Source organism: Ischnura elegans, chromosome 9 (assembly GCF_921293095.1).
Source record: "Ischnura elegans chromosome 9, ioIscEleg1.1, whole genome shotgun sequence".
NCBI lineage: Eukaryota > Metazoa > Arthropoda > Insecta > Odonata > Coenagrionidae > Ischnura > Ischnura elegans.
The window spans coordinates 26464643-26487636 of NC_060254.1; the positions used below are offsets into that span (position 1 = coordinate 26464643).

Consider the following 22994-nt stretch of genomic DNA (forward strand, 5'->3'; position numbering starts at 1 on the left):
CGCACCTTTTTTCACCAGAAATTGCAGCCAAAAATGAGGGTGCGTCTCTTACACAAACTTTTTATCTTCCCCCCTCCCCTTCACCAGTTGCAAGTCTAATGGGAACTGAGTGGCCTTGGTTTTCAGCGTGAGTCAGTCATCTGAAACCCTAGGTGAAAAACAAGCAGCAGGCAGGGGGGTTTCTCCCTTAGTGACGTATTTTTAAAATGCTCCTGTTTGCTTTTCTTACTTGTAAGCATCGCGCCGTCATGAGGTGAACATGGAAATGATCGCGTGGGGTTTTGCACTCCATTTTTTTCTGAATTTTATCAAAATGGTGGATGCTTTATCAAAATGGTGGAGAAAGGAAGGGTACCAAAAAACAAAGGTTCTTCAAACCGATCCACCCAGAACCATCAAAGCTCTCAAACAAAGACTTGCGCACAAGATAGCAGCGATACCTATCTACATTCTAAGAGGTTATGCAAAATTTCCAGGCCAGGCTGCAAGAATGCCTTACCTGTGATGGTGAGTTAACACTGGAGGAAAGAATAAATTTTTAACATGTTTTCTCTAATCACATAAAAGACAAAATGCCTCACTTAAAGAGGGCAAGATTGCCTACAGCACTGGTGGCAAAATATGTGATTCAAAGCTAACTAAACAAAACACATGAACACAGTTGATAGCGACAAATAAATTCATGGTAATCTGAAAACAGTCATGCTGTGAGTGATGAAATTCACTCATGTTGTCCCAAGATTATTCAGAATCAGGAATCTAACTTCCAAACTTTGTTTTTCTACACTAATGACCAGGCCAATCCACTATCCGTTGATTTTTTTAAGTTCTGAAAAATTGACGAAGAGAGTCCCAGTTAGCAAAGTTGTCTCCAAATTTTCCCCAAAATTTGAATTTTCACAGTTTCATAGCATAGTGGATTTTTCACACCAATATTCAAACTAAAATATTTGTTATCAAATACATCTGTACGGATGAACTTATGCTTGCTCCATTCTTTCCATGATGTGAAATCTGTTGTTAAGTGAACCAACTATGTAGTTACTTTAGAGGTTGTACACTCTTTAAAAATCCAAACAATAGATGGTAGAGGGAGTCCATTGTTAACATAGATATGAATTTACTTAGAATATATTTTGCACTTTGGAAATTATACTTGAAATTGCAGTTTTTACAAATGGCAACAGGTTAATGCAAATTGTCTTTATCTTCAATTACGATTCAAGCACTTTGAAACTGAAATTCATAAAGCATAATCGAAGCTACAAGATTATTTTAAATACAAGGGCGACAAATTGCTTCCTCTATTCTGTAGAACAGTTATTATAATAATTGGATCAGCGGACTGATCCAGGCAATCATAAAATTGCAAATTATTTAAAATACGTGTTCCATAACTTCATTGTCTAATTTTCCAATCATCTTACCTGTTCGGTCCAATCCAAGCTAAGGGCTTGGCTACATACTTCAGTAGCCATTTGACATGGACCCAGAGCAGATCTTCAACCTGTGAAGCCCTCTCTGTTTTCGCTATCTTACACACAGGCAGTGCATCAAGACCCACAAAGCGAGAACGCCATTGAAGAGCTTGCCACAGAACTTCCCAATTGCTTCCAGATCCAGAATATCTATGCAAAGCTGAATGCATGACAGACTCCAGCAGCTGAACCAGGCCAGAATATTTAGCCAATATCGGTTGCACAAGATCATCTAGTTGAGTTCCCTCCTTGGATACTCCTATAACCATTAACAAAGAAAGAAATACTTAAATTTCTACAATAAGGCAGCTACATTCACTCAGTCCGTGATTGAACCATAAGGTTGGTTTGGATGGGTGAGGATAAAGCTCATCCTGAACTAATCCATAGATCAGAGAATACCACACATTGGCAGAAGGAGGGTCAGTTCTTGGTAGAGATGTGCGAATAGTATCCGCGAATACTCGAATATTAGAAAGTATTCGATATTCGAGGTTTCGAATAGTTATGCGAAAAGTACCGCCTCGAATACCTCGAATACTTTGAGTTTCGTGTCATACACTGTCGCACGCACGTCGTTGGTAGTTGACTCGGAAAAATGAGGAGAACGCTAGTCGTTTAGTTCATACAGCGCCGTTTTACGCAAGTTGACGAATTACATCAAATTCGTGGATTTTTGCGGTGAAAAGAGTTCGACGAGGGGAACCGAAAATGGTCGGGTGAAAAAATCCGAAAATCCCCGATTCCCCCCACCAGGAGAACCTCAGTGCCGTGGGATAGCAACCGTAGGGCATTTCCCACGATCCGCTATCCCCCTCCATTCAGCACTCGCCTCACCCACTCTGACGCTTTCCTCTTCTCCGAAATCAAACAAAAGGTCCCAGCTCGCGCAGGGATCGCATTACGAAGACCACTGCTTCGAAAAAAATATCGAGTTACGAGAACAATAAAAACGTGTTTCACGCCCTCCCCCCTTTTCTCACCCACTGACCTTTTTCTGGCTACCTGCTTCGAAGTTCCCCATTTCTGGAGGTCAACTGCTGTGTGAGTACCGTGGGATACTTACATTAGCGCATTTCCCAAGATCCGGTATCCCTCTCCATTCAGCACTAGCCCCCCCCTCTGAGGCTTTCCTCTTCTTCGAAATAAAAAAAAAGGTCACAGCTCGCGCAGGGATCATATTACGAAGACCTTAGCTTCGAAAAAATACCAAGTTACACGAGAACAATAGAAACGTGTTTCGGTCCCTCCCTTTTCTCCCCCACTGACCTTTTTTTTCCTACCAGCTTCGAAGTTCCCCATTTCTGTGGAGGTCAACCGCTGCATGAGTCATCTGTTAGCACAAAAGGTGTCTAACAATGACTTTCGTCAGTTGATACTACACCTTTATTGAATTGAAATATTAGTAATGTGCGCGTAATTTCAAAAAGAATAAGACCAAACACGACGTATTTCTGAGTTTATTTAAGCATTTTACGCAAAGAAATAAATATCAAAATACGACGGAGACTTAGCATTCTGGCGAAACTCGATGTGAGCAGCAGAGCTTCTCGGAAGTTGATGCGGTATTTTTTTCCGAAAACATATACTATCAAGTTACAATTTATGAGTGGTGCTATAAATCTTTATTGTTACAGTCCCAGACAAAGGGATATTTTCTCAGAATATTTGGTTTCTCCCTGATAGCAATTCCAATTCATCTCGTGAGAACTCCCAAAGATGGACTGAAAATAATTGAAGAAAATCCGGTGGAAAAGAGCTTGTATTTTGCAAAATGCCTCAGATTGTCAGCTAGCACTTGGCAGCAGGAGTGGGGGTAAAGCGATGTTAGTTGAATTAATTATATGCCCAATTGTTTCCATTAAATTAAAATATTCATTAATCAGCTAAATTCCTGTTCGAATCATTCAAAGGAAATCAAAATTACTCCCCAAAATCTTGTGTTGCCTGCTGCATAGGCAACCGAGTCAAACATTCCAGCATTCATCATTTAGTATTCGAGGTATTCGAAATTAGAGGTATTCGAATATTCGAGCAATGATTTAATATTCGAATTCCATATTCGAATTCGAGAAATCTGCTATTCGACCCATCTCCAGTTCTTGGGACACCTTGGGCACTTTGAGGACTTTGCTCGGGCTGTACAAAGGCAGTCCCCCTCGAGCAGCAGACAAGCGCTCAACCCACTAGGCCAGGGGTCTCAAAACTATGGCCAGCGTGTCACATTTGGCCTGACACATAATTTCATCTGGCCTGCCACACAAATCCCTGTGTGCTGGCCTTAATACATAATTATCGTACAGGTGGCATCCATCACTGAATTATTCAAAGCTGGGGTATTATTCAAATCTATGTGAAATCTAACTATCGAGCAAATTTGTCTGATGATTATTTGAAATCAATTCTTACAATTGACTCATCTAATCTGGAACCTGATTGATTCACAACAATTAATGCAGCAATATTTTTCCCAAAATTAATTATAGACCAATCGGGTTGCAGTTAACAAAGTGCAATTGATACTTATCACTCCACATTAATTTCATTTCCAACAGATCGCCAGCAATTACAATGGCTGAGCATGGGTGAATGTTTTCAAAAGATTGAATCTCTGAAAATGGCAGGTGCCTACTCCAAAAGAGCCTCGTATTATCCATATTATATTACATGCTAACCATAGGTCAATTGATGGTGTCTCTGTAACCTCTCCTTTTGTCGGGGGTCTTGCAATAGGCCATATGCTTAATCACGAATATTACAAGAAAGGATCCTCAAGTCAGCCTCTAAATGTGTTGTCAACCACCGCATTTAAACGGGTTTACAGAAGTCGCCACTCAAATCCCTGACAAACAAACTGAGCTGAGCTTCAGGGGGAAATAAGGGATAATTAGGGGTTACAACTAAAATTTACATTCATGTCAGTTCAGTTAAATTCAGCCATTTATCGAAGTCAAAAACTTTTCAATGCAATTACAAGACCACCCCTATGAAAAAATTGTATAAACCTGTTTCAAATTTTTATACATTCTTATACGTTGCCATGGTAATGTATACGAATGTATAAAAATTTGAAACAGGTTTATACAATTTTTTCATAGGGGCATGCAGTAAAATCAATGGAAAAAAGTGGATCACATTGCACACATCACCGTGCCGTGGACATTTTTGAAAGCCGATTAAAATGCGACCGAAGTGGCATCAGAAATCAGTCTTCTTTGGGATGGAATTGAACCTCCTCTATGCAGTCCCCTGGTGCACAATAATGTGGTTCCTCGGCAACTTTATTACATTTATTTATGCAGAGATGAATAGAAATTGCTGATGAAATGAACAATATAACAAAAATTATTATTACAACAGGTCAAATTGTGCAAGCCCAATAGAAAAGTTGTCCAAAATTGTGAGGTATTCACAAGAAAATTATGAATACATGTAAGTAAAATTAACAAAAAAACTTCACCAACCTCTTCTCGAACTTTCGCCATACTCCTTCAGGATGAGGCAGCACGTTTTCATTTTCTCTCCCTTGTGAAACCAAGGTCTTCCAGATAAAACCTTATCCTCGATCACATGACGGGCTTCTAATTCCATGAGCAGAGCCCAAGCATCAACGACCCCGTCGACATCCCCTCTGGGATTCCACCACCTTGGATCCCAAGGCTTGTTCAGACGTGTTGGGAAACTCATCACTAACTTTGATATTTTCTCAGACAATAATTTAACAACACTTTTAATGTTATAATCCAAATCTCTCGTCAAGTGCAGAAGATTTTCATGCCTTGACTTCACTTCCTCTGCTGAAGCAGTGGAATAGTAAGCAAATATTAGGTATGGAATAATTTTCAGCCCCGGAAGTCTGTCGGGTTCGAGGGATCCTGAAGGCAACCCTGATCTCCAAAAAGTGGAGGGAGGTAGCTTTATGACAGGCTCTTTCCTATCCAATTTCTGGCAAGGTGAGAAGCCGCCAGGGAAACTGAATGCAACATTCTCCTCAACAATGGAAGACAACAACACTTGAAGAGGCACTGATCTCTGCCCTGCAACAGCTCCAAAAGTGTTCACTTCTAGTTCTGAACAACGTAGAGTCAAATGCCATTCAGATGCCTCACTGCATGCTCCCTCCTGGTACATTCGACAAGCCTTTTCTATTATGTCTTTGACATAATTTTGATATGGTCCTGACCTGTCTAGAACACTAATGGCCTCCTTTAATGCTGTCATTGCAACTCTCTTTGTTTCAAAGGAAGACTTCTGGCTCCTCACGTAAACATCACAGGCTGCATTCCAAAGGGATTCCAGAACTGATGAGGACACTCCTGATGAGTGAGCTAACATCTGGTTCAACAGAAAAGCTAGGTGAAGTAGCTGAGGAGTTCCAGGCTTTTCTAAACCTATTAAAAAAAACCATGCCCATTACATCAATAAGCGTACACAAAAAATAGTAATTTGAAATGAATGAACACAATCTTTTCAAGACTTAAATAAGTTAATTGTAGAGAATGTCTATCAATGAGGTATTAACCTCCCTCTGTATGGCAGAGTATGTCAATCAAATCAATTACTATCACTTTCTTTCTAATAGGTATCACATATATTGTAAAAGAAAAAAATTAATCAATTATTATTATTATGAAATGAATCACATATTAGTTTGATCAATATGTAAGTCATTTCAAAGCAATTGAGAAGAAAAATTCTTGTTAATGGGTAGTTTTAAAATTCCACAGTCAAATTGTTTACCAATCTGAAAAATTAAAATGCACTTAATAATTTCCTTTTGGGGTTAAAATAACATTTTTATAATTTAAACCAAAAATGTCATCACCACCATAGATGGATGGCTATCTGGAATTTTCTCAAAATATCAATGATTACCACGAATAATGTTTAACTAACATCAGTTCCCAGAAAGCATTTGAAAAATTAACTGCTAACTGCACTGCACTGCACTGCTAACTGAACAACATACATTTTAGGTTAAATAACTACACTTAGGACAATAAAATTGAGAGCATATATATTATACGCATATATATTTGCCAGCTAAAATTTTTATACATTGAAAATTAAAATGACACGAAGTAAATAAACAAGCATCAATAAGACCCCACAATGCTTACAAGAAATTTACAGTGATTCCCACTCATACATACAAGGTTAATCACCAACACAAATATATCGTACTTCACAACAAGATTTAACATTATTAACACAAACCAGACTTAGACCTGATGAAACAACACTCATCACTGTTCACTCGTTAAGTATAACATACGATTATGTAGGAATTATCATGATAAAAAATTGAAAAATTCATCAACATACCTGTTATCACAGAAGACATCACTTCGTGCATACCCAACAGTTTTGACTGCAGACTAATACTCTTAATGCCAGCCTCACTCAGCAACGCTCTTTTGTCAATGTTATCATGGTCACTCCCTTCGTCAGGGCTCATCAGGAAAATCTCCACACCACGATTTCGCATAGCACTGCAATAATAATAACCAGATTCATGAGCATTCACAATTTTATACAAATTGTAAAACTTTTTAAGCGAATTATGCTTCAAATGTGATATCTCCTACCCCAACATAACATAATGGTCTAAATAATAAGAGAAGAGCAAAGGCTTATTGAAAGAGACCCACTTGAGAAAAAAAAATGCATGCAATGGCAAATGATCTATGTTATCTCTAACTAAAATGATGTCCTCAATATGCAAAATAAGCAGGAGGACGAGCTGATAGATGTGGGCTCAAAATATATCATGACTGTGAGTAGAATAAGATGAATACCTAAAATCCATTACATTTTGGGTAGGTAAGGTAAGGGATTGAGTAGAAGGGAGGCAAACAACTAAAGCAGACTCCCGATTATCCGGCTGCAGTTTATCCAGGTTGCGGATTATCCATGCATGATTTTCACTCTCGTTCCCGCGATCTTTATTAAAAAAATAAAATCGAATGCAAAATCATTGTAATTACTGCATAAATGCTAGGATATACCGTACTTATCATTTCATTCAGAATCCCCTTCGTAAAACGGAAGCGATCGCACGCTAGCTGCATTCACAGGCACACCGTGTTCGTGTTTTCCAAGCCTCGCAGTACGTGACCGCGTTCCGTGATCACGGAAACACGTCTGGCAGCAGTTGGAACCTGGGCAACTTGTGCGGGATGTGACTGCACGGCATGGTGCCTTACAATGTAGTTTCTGACGTCGAGCAATGGTTTTGAAGCATTCGTGCAAACCACTTTTCTGTATCCGTGATCACACAGCCACAGATGCGTGGTTTTCAAAACCAGGCCTTACATGGAGCAATAATAATACGAGTACAGCCATGTTATCGCCGCTGAAAAGATTGCAAACTGGCAAAGAAAGCCCTCATTGAGTCCGGGGAACACTCTAAAATAACTGAATAACTGCATAAATAATAATACAGTAAACTCTTGATTTTACGAAGCAGGATTTTACGAAGTTTTCGATTATACGAAGTGATATTGCGGTCCCGGTGAAAAGCCTATGCTAAATACATGGCGCTATTCCATTATACGAAGTTTCGATTATACGAAATTTTTTGAATTTACGAACCTCGGCTCGGTCCCTAGGAGCAAATGGCATTCGTTTATACGAACTACAGCGAAAAATTTGTCAACAAAACTAGTTACGCCGGCGTAAGTAGCTACAAAATCAGCGCTTCCAACTGTGGTCCATCAAAAGTGCGAAATCGTAAATGATAATGCAACTTTGGAGAGAAATGGGTCGCCAAAAACCTCACTGTGGGAATTTAGGGGGAGTAGGAGTTCAGTTAAAATATCGCGGCTGACATTATGCCCCTATTTACGGGCCTGTTCGTAAACATAGCATCGACAATAATTCGTAGTTTAACATGTCAGGAAGGTCGTGCGGAGTATTTCGTACACCCCTAATTAACGCTTTGCACTGCTGTGAACGTACTTCGAAGACTACTTGACTACTTTTCGCCGAAGCACTTCGAAGGGTCCCTAATCCGGGACCCTTTCCTCGACGAGCTCACCCTCGCTGGCCCCTGAAACTGGGCTATTTTTTAATGCCTTACCTGACACAACCCTGGGTTTCAAAGGGCAAAGGTGCCATGGGGGGAAAAAGAGTAAAGTGCGTGTTACTGGGGGGCTGTGCGTCAACCAAACGGGCACGGACAAAATAAGCCCGTTGTCATTGGGAAATTTGAAAGGCCACGGTGCTTAAAACATGTAAAATTGGAAGCCCTCCCCGTTTTTTACCATGCAAATAAAAACAGCTGGATGACCCGAGAAATTTTCCAGCAAACGGTTATACGTCTACAGAGAAAAATTGCTGGAGAGAACAGCAAAATTGTTTTAATAATGGATAATGCCACCGTTCATAAATACGTGGAAGATCTAAAATTGGCTAATGTTCGAGTCCTCTTTTTACCCCCGAACTCGACTAGCAAGTCCCAGCCCTTGGACCAAGGCATTATCCAGGATTTTAAAGTCCTATACCGGAAGAAGCTTGAGCGGTATTACTTGCGATGGATCGGTATGTATACATTCATCTATTTTGCTCATGTGCGTTTGGATATCGATTTAGATATTTTTATTCATGATTATCATTCTTTCAAATCTATTTGCTAACTTTATAAATGGGAACAGAAATTAATAACATACCGAAATGGACGTTGATACATGCAATCCGTGCCATAATATCTTTTCGTGTATATATTGGCCTTTGTGAATGAACAACTTAAATATCTTAAGTACTGGGCTCTATTTACAGCCAATTTATATTTCAAGCTTCTCGTAATGAAGACGCACTTCCAAGTCTAACCATGAACTTTCTTCTCACGCGCTTCCCCGTTCTCCCATGCTGGGGTTCTGTCTTTCCAAAGCCGTCCCTTCCCTCCTGCCGCCTTTGGCTGATCTTGCTGACACCCACCTTACGCATCCCAAACCCCTCCTTCCCCAGCATTTCCCATTCACTCCCTCCCTAAGGAGACTGAGCTTGTGTGCGTCGCAAAAAAATACGGCCCCCAAAAGTAGACTGAGGCAGAGCTGAAGGCCATTTCCCCACCCTTCTTTGTCCTGCCCCCTTCACCAGTCCTTGTGCTGACCACACTTCTTCCCTCAGGCAATCCCCATCCCACTCTTATTCACCCCACCCACTGGGAATGTTCCCCGATTGTGGAGAAGGGCATGGTTCATTTTTACCTGCAACGGGGGGAAGTTATTAACCGGAGAGAGGCGGAAGAAGTATCTTCCACTATCGGGAAAATGGTGCCGCGCTTATAATTGTCTCTCTTCTTCTCAGCTGACTTTTCAATTGAAATTAATTTCTTTGCTCTTTCCACACTATATTTATTTACGATTATGGCGCGACTATTTTTTAGTGCTAAAACTAAGAAAATCTTTTCTCTATGTCAATGATCCTTTGCCTAACTTTCAATACGGCGGAGAAAGGAACACGAAAACTAAATGAGGTGACGGTACAGGTTTTTGCGTGTCATTTTTTGGGAATTCACGCTAGCGAACCAATACTTAACCACGTTGAGAAATGATAAAACGTCTCTTGTAGGAAAACAATCAATGTGGATAATAACGTTTCTATCTATATTTCTCCGATACTGTAAGATGTTTCTCCTGTCGTTTTCTGGTTGGAACCTTGCTCCTGTCGGCATAAAAGGAGAGAAACATACTATATGAACAGGTCATCTCACACCCGGTATGAAGAATACAGTCCTGATGAAGAATTAAGTCTTTTATGGCAACGTCTGCGAAGATGATGGAACACAGTAGTTGGACGGAGAACTCAAACAGAATTTACTTCAAATATTCGCCAGAAGATAATCACATCCTACGTTATTTATGATCGTAATTGAATCTCAGTGAAAATAGAGCACATTCTGCTGAAAATACGAAGTAACTCGAAATATTAACTTACGAAGGTTATTTTGGAAACGGGCTAAGACCCTTGTTTTTCTTTTTTTCTCGTCACTGAGCGATAGAGGGCGACATAAATGGCGGTTAGGCCGGCTGCCGCTAAAATTCCGTGGGTGTCAGAAACAAATATCTATCTTTTGCATACTTAATAGTAGCTATTGGCTCCTAACCACAAATTTATTACTGTTAATTCTTATAATAAACATGGCAATTCATTATTTGATTACGTTTTCTAAACTGGTCGGGAATTTCTTTAGCGATCGTTGATGTTGAAGTATGAACAAGAAATGGGAATTTTATGGTGGTATAAATATTTAACGATTTTTCACATCATAAATCGATAGCAAAAAGCCTTTTCTATGAATTATACCGAGAATAACCACCGAAAACATTTAAATAAGACCACTAAAGACAAAAAACGGCGGAAGAAACAAAAGCGAACATTTTTTTCGTGACTTATGAAAAAGGTTTGAATTTACAAAACTCGATTTTACGAAGTGCCAATTTTCCGGTCCCAGTGACTTCGTAAAATCAAGAGTTTACTGTATATTGTTTATTTCACGTAAATTATGAACATTACAAGACATTAAAGTGAAAGTTTGGGTTATCGGTGTTTTTTGATTATTCATCATTAAGCCCTCCCCATCATTAACACAAATAAAACCCAACAAATGGTGTTCTCCTTAAGCCCTACTCTGTACCACACTAGAAATTTAAAGCTACTGGGCTTTGACCTTGATTGCAGACTAACATGGGATTGTCATACATCCTCTACAACTGCTAAGTTATCAAAAGCCATATTCCTCCTTAGAAAACTGAAAACACTCATTCCTGCCGAACATCTTCGAGCAGTTTACTTTGCCATTTTTCACTGCCACCTCTCCTATGGCATTGAGGTTTGGGGCCATTCTTCCTCATCTAAAGAGTTATTCATTCTACAGAAAAGAGCCATTAGGATTATTACCAATTCTAACGTAAGGGAACATTGCAAACCACTATTCAGGCAGCAAGGGATTATGACATTGTACGGTCTATATATATTTAAATGTTTAATAAATGTGAAAGTGAATATTGACAGCCATAAAACTGGTGCTGATGTCCACCATTACAACACAAGGCTCAAACATAATCTGTTACAGCCCCACTGTAGGCTGTCAACTACAAAAAATTCTTTTGACCATGTTAAACTTTGCATGTTTAACCACTTACCTCAAGAGGCAAGAAATTGTACTTTAAGAAAGTTTAAAGGTGTTCTTCACTCGTGGATAGTGACTCAAGCTTTTTATCACTCAATGAATTTCTGGAGAGCAATACTCTAAATTGTATATTCTAGATTTAGTTTTTCTTTGACGAAGACTATTACATTGTATTATGTTTAATGTTGAATAAATTATGATTATGATTATGATTAGGCCGGGTAATCGGGAGTCTACTGTACTACACACCCAGTGAACTTTCATCATTTGAAACCATGAATGCAAAGGAAAGTGAGCTGTGTTATCTCCCGAATCAATAAAGCATAAATGCCCTAATTTAAGGAAAGAATCTGAAGGAAAAGCTGAAAGACAGCCCGTGGGTTCAAAAGCCAGTAACTGCAATGGCAAGTGAGCTACGCAGGAGAACAGTTTCACCACAGATTGTAATGATGGCTGGATTCTTTCCACATCATCTCAGATTTCATGTTGAATTGAATAAACTTCCCAGTCAACACAACAATTGTGGCCACAATGTGGCCGTACCGTGGTCATAGTGGGTTGCCATTATGGCCCCAGGGTGGTTTTGACCCCCGGCCATAGTGTGGCCAAAGTGTGGCTCGCCATAATGTGGCTTAAGTGTGGATAATACACTTTCTTTATATCAATTGAATCAATTAACTTCCATTTCAATAACTTACCAACTAACCTGTATCAATGGCAACCATAATATGCTTCTGTTTACAAATGTTTGGTTTGCCAATCTTTGGCATTCCTGAGACGATCCACAGTGTGGCCATAGTTGCGCATGTTTGGCAAGCCAAACTATGGCTTGCCGCATGGCAACCACAGTATGGCCATAATATGGCAAGTTGTGGCTAGCCATAGCCATAGTTGCCTCAGGTGAACCACAATTCGGCCACAGTGTGGCCATAATTGTTGTGTTGACTGGGTTATGGTGACCTACTTTCAAATTACCCATCCCAAACTCTCCATGCAGCCTCGGGCATGAGATGCACTTACCGAGATATTTGTCCGTGTCGCGGATCCAGAGTAAAAAACATTTGAAAATCAGGATGAGGAGTTATTGTTGGCACTTCATTTTGCATGACACCACGTTCACCAATGGTAAGAGTCCCATTCGGCTCAAGGAGAGCATTCAACCGATCAAGCACAGCAGAGCTGCACAGGTTCACATTCTCAACCAAGAGCCAGCAACCATCTTTCAAGCACTAAAATATTTAACAATACAGATTGTATTAAATATAGCAGGGTTAAAAGCATTTCCATAAATACCATATTTATCTGAATATAGGTAGTCCCACTTTTTTTCCAAAAAAATGCTCATTGCAAAAGTAAAGGGGCCGACTATATTCAAAGTTTTTTTTATTTTACTTGAAGCTGGAGCCCCAAAATTAGGGGGGGGGACTATTTTCCGAGAAATATGGTAATAATGAGGATAAACAAACGTGAAAAGAATGTTAATGGGATGTACAGGAGACAAAACTGACATATTAGCTATGGAATATAATTTAATGATGATAATTTTTAAACAATAAAAAAGAGAGGATTACCTTAACAAGGTTACTATCAACCCATTCAAATGTTCCACTGCCAGTAAGTTTTCCATAACTACTAAGGATGAAGGAATCTAATTTTTTTAATTCCATCATTAATTGTCTAGATTCTTGAGTAACTTCAGCAAAGTGATGATATTCTAAAATTAGCAGCACATCCTTCAATGCTTTCAGTCTTTTACGCAATAGTTTCACAGGTGAAATCTTGCTGATATCATCATCTGCACAATGGAGAAGAAAGCAATACCAAGATTAGAAATAAAACAACAACATATTGTAAATTTATACACACTTAGAACACCTATAATAATCAAAACTATAATATTACAACGATAATGAAAAAATTAAGGTGTTAGAGTACTTTTCAATTGGGTGACATATTTGAGTATTACATAATAAACTATAGAATATTTACCCGACTCTTCCACATCATTCAATAAAAATTCAAGTTTTATGGAATCATCGGCATCATCTGGATTACCATCAGGAGATTCAATTACTCTGTGCCAACTATGAGCTAACACTGCATATCTTTTCTTGTATTCAGCCTGAAAGAAACAAGAGAACATCCATGATATTGCTTTATGCCATGAACTTAAAAAAAAAACAGAAACACGAAGATAACAACTTTAAAGTTGAGCACCCCGATATCAGAATTTCCTAATTCGAGAGCACTCATAATCCACCAATGTTTCCAATTTGCCTTGCAGGAAACCTAATTTTTTAAAGAATAGTTACACTTATCTCCACTTTCTACAACTGTTCCCCGCTCTTAAAAATTATTAACAAATGAGAAATATTTAATTTAAATTTCATCTATTTATTCACAAATTATTGAATTCCCTCGAAACATTGCAAACCCTGTAATTATAGTTGTTACTATTTCATAGCATTCAAAATCCGGCATCACCCAAGTCTCTATGGTGCCTGATTCAAGTTACTCAACCGTATCAAAATAATTTATATCTTGTATACATATAAGGTATATGATCACTCAAGCTAAGCTCAATAAAGTTCATGGAATGGGGTAGTTTCTTTAGCTCGAGTGATAAGATTTTAATTGACAATACAATCTATTAAACTAGCACATGGAAGTGAAGTTGACTTGACAAAATGTTATTGGATTTCTCAAATAACTATTTGCCACATATTGCTACATACCTTTACCCCTTCCACGCTACGCCGCACCAATTTCAACAGATCATTTAGATCTTTAGCAAGTGGCTTTGCTCTGGAAGCAAAGCCGCTGTTTTCACCGTATGCTTTCCCTGTGGATTCTATAGCTGCCATTAAGGACACTATTTTAGCATCAAGAACACATTTCTCAGACTCTTTACCTGAAAATAAGATGAGACAAAGTAAAATTTACACATTCACAATTCACATAGATTTAAACAAAGCCATTTCCCATCAAAAATTATATTTTCTTCAAGTAAAAAATGCCACTATTAACGAAGGCATACTGAAAGGAGTCCTTGCTTGTACGGCTTGAACAAGCTTATAAAGAAGTTGATCTCGTGGCAAGATAAATTTTATACTTTCAACCTCTTCTGAGCTGTTATAAGACATTATGTCTTTATCTTTATTCATCCACGGCGAGGATTGGCCCTCGCGGATGCTATATACAACACATTTATGAAAAAATTCAATACAACGAAACATACAAAACATGTATATTGGATTAAAACATTAGAAACACATACATTACAAAGATTACATTTAAATTTACATTTAAAATAAAAGAGAAGAAAATTCCAGCTCAAAATACTCATGAATTGAGTACAGTGGATAATTGCACAGCCACTTTTCCAGCACATTTTTCAGTCTAGTGATGCTCACTGATCTGGCTTTGCTGGGTAATTTATTAAATAATTTTACTCCCAAATTGTCAGACTGGTTGTTGGTCTTAAACAGCCTACAGTAATTAGTATTTAGGCTATTTTTAGCCCTAGTGTCATGAGAGTGGATGGTGGATCGAATGGGGTAGGTATCTAAGTTATCTTTAATGTGCATAATGCTGCGAAACACAAAGAGGCTGTAGATGGTGAGGATATGAAAGTTTTTAAAAATTGGCCTGCAGTGGTCACGGGGCCCAGCACCACTCAGAATCCTCACTGCTTTTTTTTTGCAGTTTTAGAATTTCTTTGGTTTCTTTTGCATGTCCCCAGAGTCGAACACCATAGGCAAGAATACTATGAAAAAAAGCAAAATAGGCTACTCTCATGTACTTTACATTGATACAGGTTTTAAGTTTCCTCAATAAGTACAAAACCCTAGAGAGTTTTTTGCTGACTAGGAAAACATGTGAATTCCATGTCAATTTAGCGTCAATATTGAAGCCTAGAAGCCTGACAGGATCATTGTTTAGCTCAGTACTTTTAAGACAGCATGTAAGATGTTGTGTCTTACCATTGTTCAGAAAGAGATTATTGGCTGTAAACCAGAGTTGAGATTCTTCTATTGCCTTTTTTGTAAGAAGTCTGACTTGGCTAGGAGTATTGCATTTCTGCACCAGAGTGGTGTCATCTGCATATATCATGCAGTCCATAGAAAGATTGTAAGGTAGGTCATTGATTAGAATAAGGAACAAGAGAGGACCAAGGACGGACCCCTGAGGAACTCCATGTTTCACTGGAAGAAAATCGGATTGGTTACAATTTACTTGTACCATCTGCCTTCGATCAGTGAGGTAAGAGGTCATGAATTTCAGCTCACTGTTATGAAAGCCGTAGTATTGGAGTTTTTGCAGGAGGGTAGCATGATTGACGCAGTCAAAGGCAGAGGTTAAATCACAAAGTGTGAGTGAGACACATTGCTTGTCTTCAAATGCCCTTGATAAATTTTTTACCACTGACTCAACTGCCAATTCAGTGGATTTCCCCGGGCGAAATCCAAACTGGGAAGGGGTGAAGAGATTGTGTTTCTCAAAGTGTACTAGAATTTGTGTATAGGCAATAGTTTCTATTATTTTAGCGATCACTGATATAATGGTGATGGGCCTATAGCTGTTGGGAAGAGTAGTGTCTCCTTTTTTGAAGACAGGTATGACCTTAGAATATTTTAAGGAGTCTGGGAAGTATCCAGTGGAAAAACAGGCATTAATGCAATGTCATATTTGTTTTAAGATGCTGAGAGCTCTTAAAAATATGCAATTAATTTTGCCCACAATTGCTCAAAAGAAGAAATCTACAATTAGCACTAGAACTACTCTTCACAGAATATCACATGAACTCCTACCCCTATCGTGAACTGAGCAAAGCTCACCTGCATTACACCAGGCAACTCCTATCCCCTCTAAATCAAAATTCGAACAAATTCGTACATTGCACGACTTCCTTATCAGTCAACTCAATATCCTTGAGATATATCAATCATTTTGGGTATCCACAATTGGTAATCTGAATGATGATTGTCCATTGCCATCGTACAATTACAATTTAACTCATCATACAAATTGTAATGTGATCAATGCTGATGCAAGTTTAAATTGAGCTTCCCTTAATACAGCCTTGATTTCTTTTGTCACTATATCTTCCAAACTGAATTTTTCTTCATCCATTGAAATTCATTTTCTTCATTTTCATAATGGTCACTTGATACACTAAAAGCTTGATATCACAAAGTTTTGATAATACCAAATGAAACTATCCATATAAAAAAAGCCTATGCCAAATGCATGGCAAATTTGTTAATACGAAGTTGACAATTCTAGTCAGCTGGGGGAAAATCCTAGGAAAAGTAGAATCAGATTTATCACTGAGGAGAAAAATGCCTTTGCCCTGCCACATTCTCCCAGGTTGAAGAGGAGCTCAACTCCTCCTTTTGTAATTGTACAGAGCAAAATCTACCAATAAGTAGGCCAAAATTGTAATTGGCAAAGTATATAGAAAATAAGGATAGTCGTAAAAAAGTATAAGAAAAACCTTTCAAAAGAAAACTGATCAACTGCCTGGTTGATGAATTTTACAAGCTTGATTTCATAGTGTCTACCTGAAAATAAATAGAGAGGATACCCTCAGTGGACGGTCAAATTTTTGATAAATGGCATATCAATTATGCCAATACAGCAGACTCCTGATTATCCGGCTGCAGTTTATCCGGGCTGCGGGTTATCCATGCATGATTTTCACTCTCACTTAATATTTTCCGTGATCTTTATAAAACAATAAAATAGGACTTAAAATCATCCGAATTACTGCATTAATGCTAGGATACACCGCACTTATCATTTCACTCAGAATCCCCTTCGTAAAAGAGAAGTAATCGTGCACTAGCTGGATACACGGGAGCACCGTCTTCGTGTTTTCCAAGCCTTGCAGTGCGCGACCGTGCTCCGTGATCACGGAAACACATCCGGCAGCAGTTGCAACCCGGGCGACTTGAGCGAGACGCGAGTGCATAGCGTGGTGCCTGACAATGTAGTTTCCGAGATCGAGCAGTGTTTTTGAAGCATCCATTCAAACCACTTTTCTGTATCCGCGATCACACAGCCACAGATGTGTGGTTTTCGTAACCAGGCCTTGCATGGAGCATTAATAATATAAGTACAACCATGTTATCGCCGCTAAAAAGATCGCGAACTGGCGAAGAAAGCTCTCATTGAGTCCAGGAAGGACTCTAAAATAACAGAATAACTTCATAAATAATAATATATTGTTTGTTTTACGTAAATTATGAACATTACAAGACATTAAAGTGAAAGTTTGGGTTATCCGTGTTTTCCAATTATTCGTGCCGTCCCTCCCCATCACTAGCCCAGATAATCGGGAGTGTACTGTATATTGAATGTTGTTATCATTGTGTACTATTTATTTATTTCCACACCACCAAAAACAGTTCTATATGGCCTTTTACATTGGGGTTATTAACAAATCAGCAATTTAACATGCACAAACAACCATGCCCTGGATACAGATAACTTACACTGGCAGGACTCGAACCCACGACCTCCTGTTTGGCAGGCGAGGACTTTACCCCGCTGCCACTGAGGCCGGCAAATATGCAATAACCATACAAAGCTTTTGAGATACTGCTATCCAACAAGGTAAAAGGTGGTTTTACAGAATAACATATCACTGTAGGAGAATCAACTTACTTCTGAATTTGACTGAATCATTGCACAGAGCGAGAAAGTCTTCCCAGTGATGGAGAAGATTTGCAGTTACAGATGATTTAACATCCTCATCTTCATGTGGATTGGTGCTTGACAATAAGTGCTTACGCAGGCAATGCATGACTAGCCTTTCAGTTTTCTCAGCCATAGCATCAAATTGCCGGTTATAATCAGTCTGCCAAATAAAGAAAATAATAATTAACCTAGGACATGCCAACACAAAAAACAGAAGTAAATAGTATACATTTCCCAAAAACATTGGTCTTCCTCATGAAACAGACTGGCACTGCACACAAAAAATAAGTATCATTTTTTTCATTATCGATAACTTTCTTTAATAAAAAAATTTCAATCTATTTCTTATAATACTCAAATCATCTAAAAAAATTGATAGCAGCATGTCTTTTCCAATTAAATATTAGTTTTGCGAAAGAATTAACAAGCAGACAGAGATTCAACATAAATGTGATGACTACAGAACAAATCTCCTGCTCCTTGCATGCATCAAGACTCCCAGAACACCCCACAGTAATGGATTCATCCACTTCGATTGCTCTTTTATACTTTAGATTGATGGGAAAAACAATTTCAACAAAATCATTCTGCTGAATTGGGTCACTCCCTAGCATATATAAAAAAATTATATCCCTAAATAAAAACAGAGTGCTTAATTTACAATTCAGCATGAATTATCACAGAGACAAAGATGAAATCTGTCTTCCCTCATTCATAATTTTTAAAAATTCATTTAAAGTTTCTGCATAGAGGAAAATACTTGACAACTCATCATCAAGGCTCTGGTTAGGTACCAAGTTTGTAATTTGGTTAGAAAAGGCATAGGAATGCTGCACGATACAAACATTCGAAAAAGTCAAACATACCCAAAATTTCAAATTTGGCAACTTTGGAGTTGGCCAAAGCGACGCAGTGTGGCGTAAAGGAACTTGCACTTTGGGCACAGTTTGAACAAAGAGTCAATTAAATCTGTTGAGAAATCAGTTACTGTTCAGCGTTTTGCCCGTTCATCCTTCCCACAGACAGCAGATTTTATGCGCCTCCATCTGCATTGCACATGCAGCTAGATCAGTTTGTCACAACAGTGATTTAACGCAAAATTTTAATGCAGTGTTGCATTCTACAGGATAACCACACTTTTTGATGCCTTGTATAGGTTTATCAACATACAAACAAGCTCTCAGAATGCATCTTGTTCTTACGTCAAAGACTTACTGTATTTGTACAGAATTTAATAGTACAGGCGGTCCCCGACTTTCGTACACAATGCGTTCCCGAAAACTTGTACGAAAGTCGAATGTACGAAAGTCGAACCATTGACTTCCATACTAATTAGGGGTTACGTTCCAAAAGAGCGGAATATACGTACTAAAACCTTTTTTTCGCGGATTTTATTTCAATGGACTTAATTTTAACAATACGTCAATAAAACTCCTCAAATCATCTAATTTCAGTCGAAAATACGCTGAAAATGCAAATAAAAGTTAAAAAAAACAAGAACTCCGTTGGCTATCGAGTGAAACTTCCTCTTGGCGTTTAAGTTGACATTCCACTTATTACGTCCACTATAAATAAAAAGACATATCAAGAAGCATAACAAAATGTAGTTGTCGAACCCGCACTCTGGATACCTTTTAATTTTTACACCAAAATTCGACATTCGGCAGGTGAAATTCGTGATCGCGTTTATTTCGCAGGTTATTCAAAAAAGACAAACGGAATTCGGCTGATATTTCGTGCAATATCGTTTCTGAAGGTGTACATGAATTAAACAGCACTCAAACGATAAGAAAAACACAATTAAAAAGACGATCTTACTAGTTTTATTGAAAGCTATTTGATGATGTCTAGTCAACTTCTTTTGAAAAATATCTCCAATGAAGGCTTTCTTATTCTCTCGATAAAGGAGCCTATTGCGGGCAGTCTCTCTCCCAAATAAATCACCTAGATTAGAGTCTACTACCGACAATTCCCTTCATTATATACGTTCGTTTTGTTAGCATATGCTGCCATTTGAAACAATTGAATGTTGGGATGCTCAATAAACATCGCGGGAATTTAAAAAAAATTACAGACCAACGTCCGAAAGTCCGAATTTAGCCTACGAAAGTCAAGTAAAAGGTGTCAATTTTGAACGTACGAAAGTGCGAATTGTACGAAAGTCGAGTGTACGAAAGTCGAGGACCGCCTGTATACATCATACTCTGAAGATATTTTGCAGGGCAAGTAAAAGTACGAAAGATTGGAGAGACGAGGAATTTTGACTAGGAATTATGTTTTTTGCAATGATTCCAGAAAGTAACGCTCTTACGAAGTTTGTTAATACGAACCTCCGGTTTTTTGGTCCCATGAACATCGCAATAACGAGAGTTTACTGTAAAAACTTTATGGTTTCATTTTGCTTGACTTCAGCATTGGATAAAAAAAATTCAGCCATTATACTTTCTAAGATGCCTGATTTTACTGGCACCTCACAATGTAAGAAATCAAAGAACCATCTTATTTATTTATCACTGAATTGCTAACAGGGCAAATCTTTTCAAATGCCTTGCCATGATTTATCGCCATTTGTTTGATCTTCGCGCCCTAAGTCTATTTAACTTTTTGGCCTAAAGAGGGCAGTGAGGGACTTGCCCCTTATCCCGACACCTGTCGGAATATTTCGTTGATATGTATTGCTTTCCTGGGACCATGAGGCGACGAACCCGGTCTCAGTCACGAACGAACCGACGACAAGGTATCACCATTATCATCCAGACGTCTGACGGTGGAGCTTCTAGCCTGGAGACCTGGGGTGAGTCACTCAGTACTCTCATGCAGGCCCAATATTTTTTTTTTCTGCTTCTGTTACATAAAGTCCACTTTTCTTTCCGTAATAATTATGAAATGTCCAGCCTATCAGTAGCTCCTCGAATTCCGCCCAATAGGGTGGTTTCCTATTATTTTTTTATTGCCTAAATCGAAAGATTATTACACCTGGAGTACGTATTTCACGCATTTAGATTTTTAAATGACGATATCTATTTTTCGCAATTAAATGAAAAGTGAAAATTTTCAAGCGCGCGAAAATGTGACGCGTATGAATGCCGGGAAATCTTTCCGTGAGACTTATTTCTGGTTCCCGCTGCCCCCCTGTGAGGTGACCTTGAGGCGAGGCTTAGCGCTGATAGGATGCAGGCTGCTAGCAGGTAGCTGAGTACCCTGCTGGCTGGTAGCGCTTGTCTTAATTAAGGATTATTAATACCTTATATAATGTAGAAAACTTTCTGACCTTAACCAGTTTTAATAAGTGATTATTAAGACATGTTTCCCTGAGCTCTACGCCTCATGCATGCATTGGTAACCTCAGACGACGTATAACTCCTATCTTCTCGTATGGAAACTAGGTCCCTGTGACGTCACGTGGAGTGGCATCGCATGGGCGCCAATCTGGCCCTTTTCAAATGAGGATAAAAATGGACCATTGCCATTCGTCTAAACCGCTATTTCTAAAACCAAATACAGTGGAACTTGGTTAGTACGTTTCTGAAGGGACCACGAAAAATGAACGTACTAACCAGGAAAACGTACTAACGAGGAAAGTAAATAATAGCAGTCGGGGTTATTGCAATCAGTGAAAAAGTCGTCATAATTACAATTACTATCAGTAGTTCTCATAGGATCGCCTTCCTGAACTCTTTTCACATTTAAAATCAAGAAAATGAGCGCTACCATGAAAAACAATACCAAGTGAATAAAAATAGCAATTTTTCATGGTCATCCCGGAGAGGATTTCATGATTACGGCGTCTATCTCCCGTGATTTATCCTATATCTATTTACAGAACGAGGACGAGTGAAGCTCAGACAAGTCATTTTTCTTTCTCACAGCGTACTCGGAGAATATAACAACAACCCGGAGTAAGTCAACTGGTTTTTTAAACATCATAAAAATTGGGCAAAATTATATTGACTTTCAAATTACGGCAACAGCCGTAGACATTCGCTTCTGGAATGATACCATTTCGATTGTAAAATCGATCGATATATCAACTGATAACACGCAAGATTATTAGATTACGACGTAATTACAAGAAAATTTTATATTAAACAGTTGAAATTTACTTTCAAAATTTGTCTAATGTCGTCTGCTTTCGTTCCGAGATCAAGTATTTTTAAGCTAAGCTTCGCATGGAGATCCAGAGGATCGTCTGCTCCCGCAACAGTAGTCAAGTAAATATGCACGACGTCGAGTTTATGGAGCAGTACTGTTTTAGATAATGTGGGAATTGTCTAATACCGTTAAGACTCATTTCTTCATCATGATAACTCGTGCAATAGCAACAATTGCCCACTCATGAACTTTGTGCGCAGCAGTGGGCACTCCCAAGCTCCAAAGGCAACAGAAGGTGAGGAGCTCGGGGTGGGGAAAATTGGGGCTTCTTATTGGCTGTAGTTTTTCATAGTCAGACATTCCCAAAAAATGGCCGCATTTTATTTTTCATCACGTCACAAGAATTTAGAAATGCATTTGGATAAATTACGGTAGAAGAAAGAGATGTGGAATGAATGGAAGAATGTTAATGGCTAATAATAATAAATTAAATCATGAATTCAGACATTTGCGGCCCTTAAGAAGACACTAGAGAACGAATTGCGGGTTGCGTCACGGCAAGCAATTGAGCGTACTAACCAGGAAAG

At 38.6% G+C, this 22994-nt stretch overlaps 1 protein-coding gene across 1 annotated transcript in view; it reads right to left on the reverse strand.

Annotated features, from left to right (window-relative positions):
* The window catches only part of LOC124166118 (midasin), a 163107-nt gene that overhangs the window by 60923 nt on the left and 79190 nt on the right, over positions 1–22994 (reverse strand). The window contains exons 36-43 of the mRNA XM_046543775.1: positions 18283–18475; positions 14349–14524; positions 13603–13735; positions 13185–13408; positions 12634–12842; positions 6804–6970; positions 4943–5869; positions 1428–1737 (exon numbers count right to left, since the gene is read on the reverse strand). Coding sequence (XP_046399731.1) covers positions 1428–1737; positions 4943–5869; positions 6804–6970; positions 12634–12842; positions 13185–13408; positions 13603–13735; positions 14349–14524; positions 18283–18475 — 2339 coding nt within the window. The remainder of the gene's footprint in view (positions 1–1427; positions 1738–4942; positions 5870–6803; positions 6971–12633; positions 12843–13184; positions 13409–13602; positions 13736–14348; positions 14525–18282; positions 18476–22994) is intronic.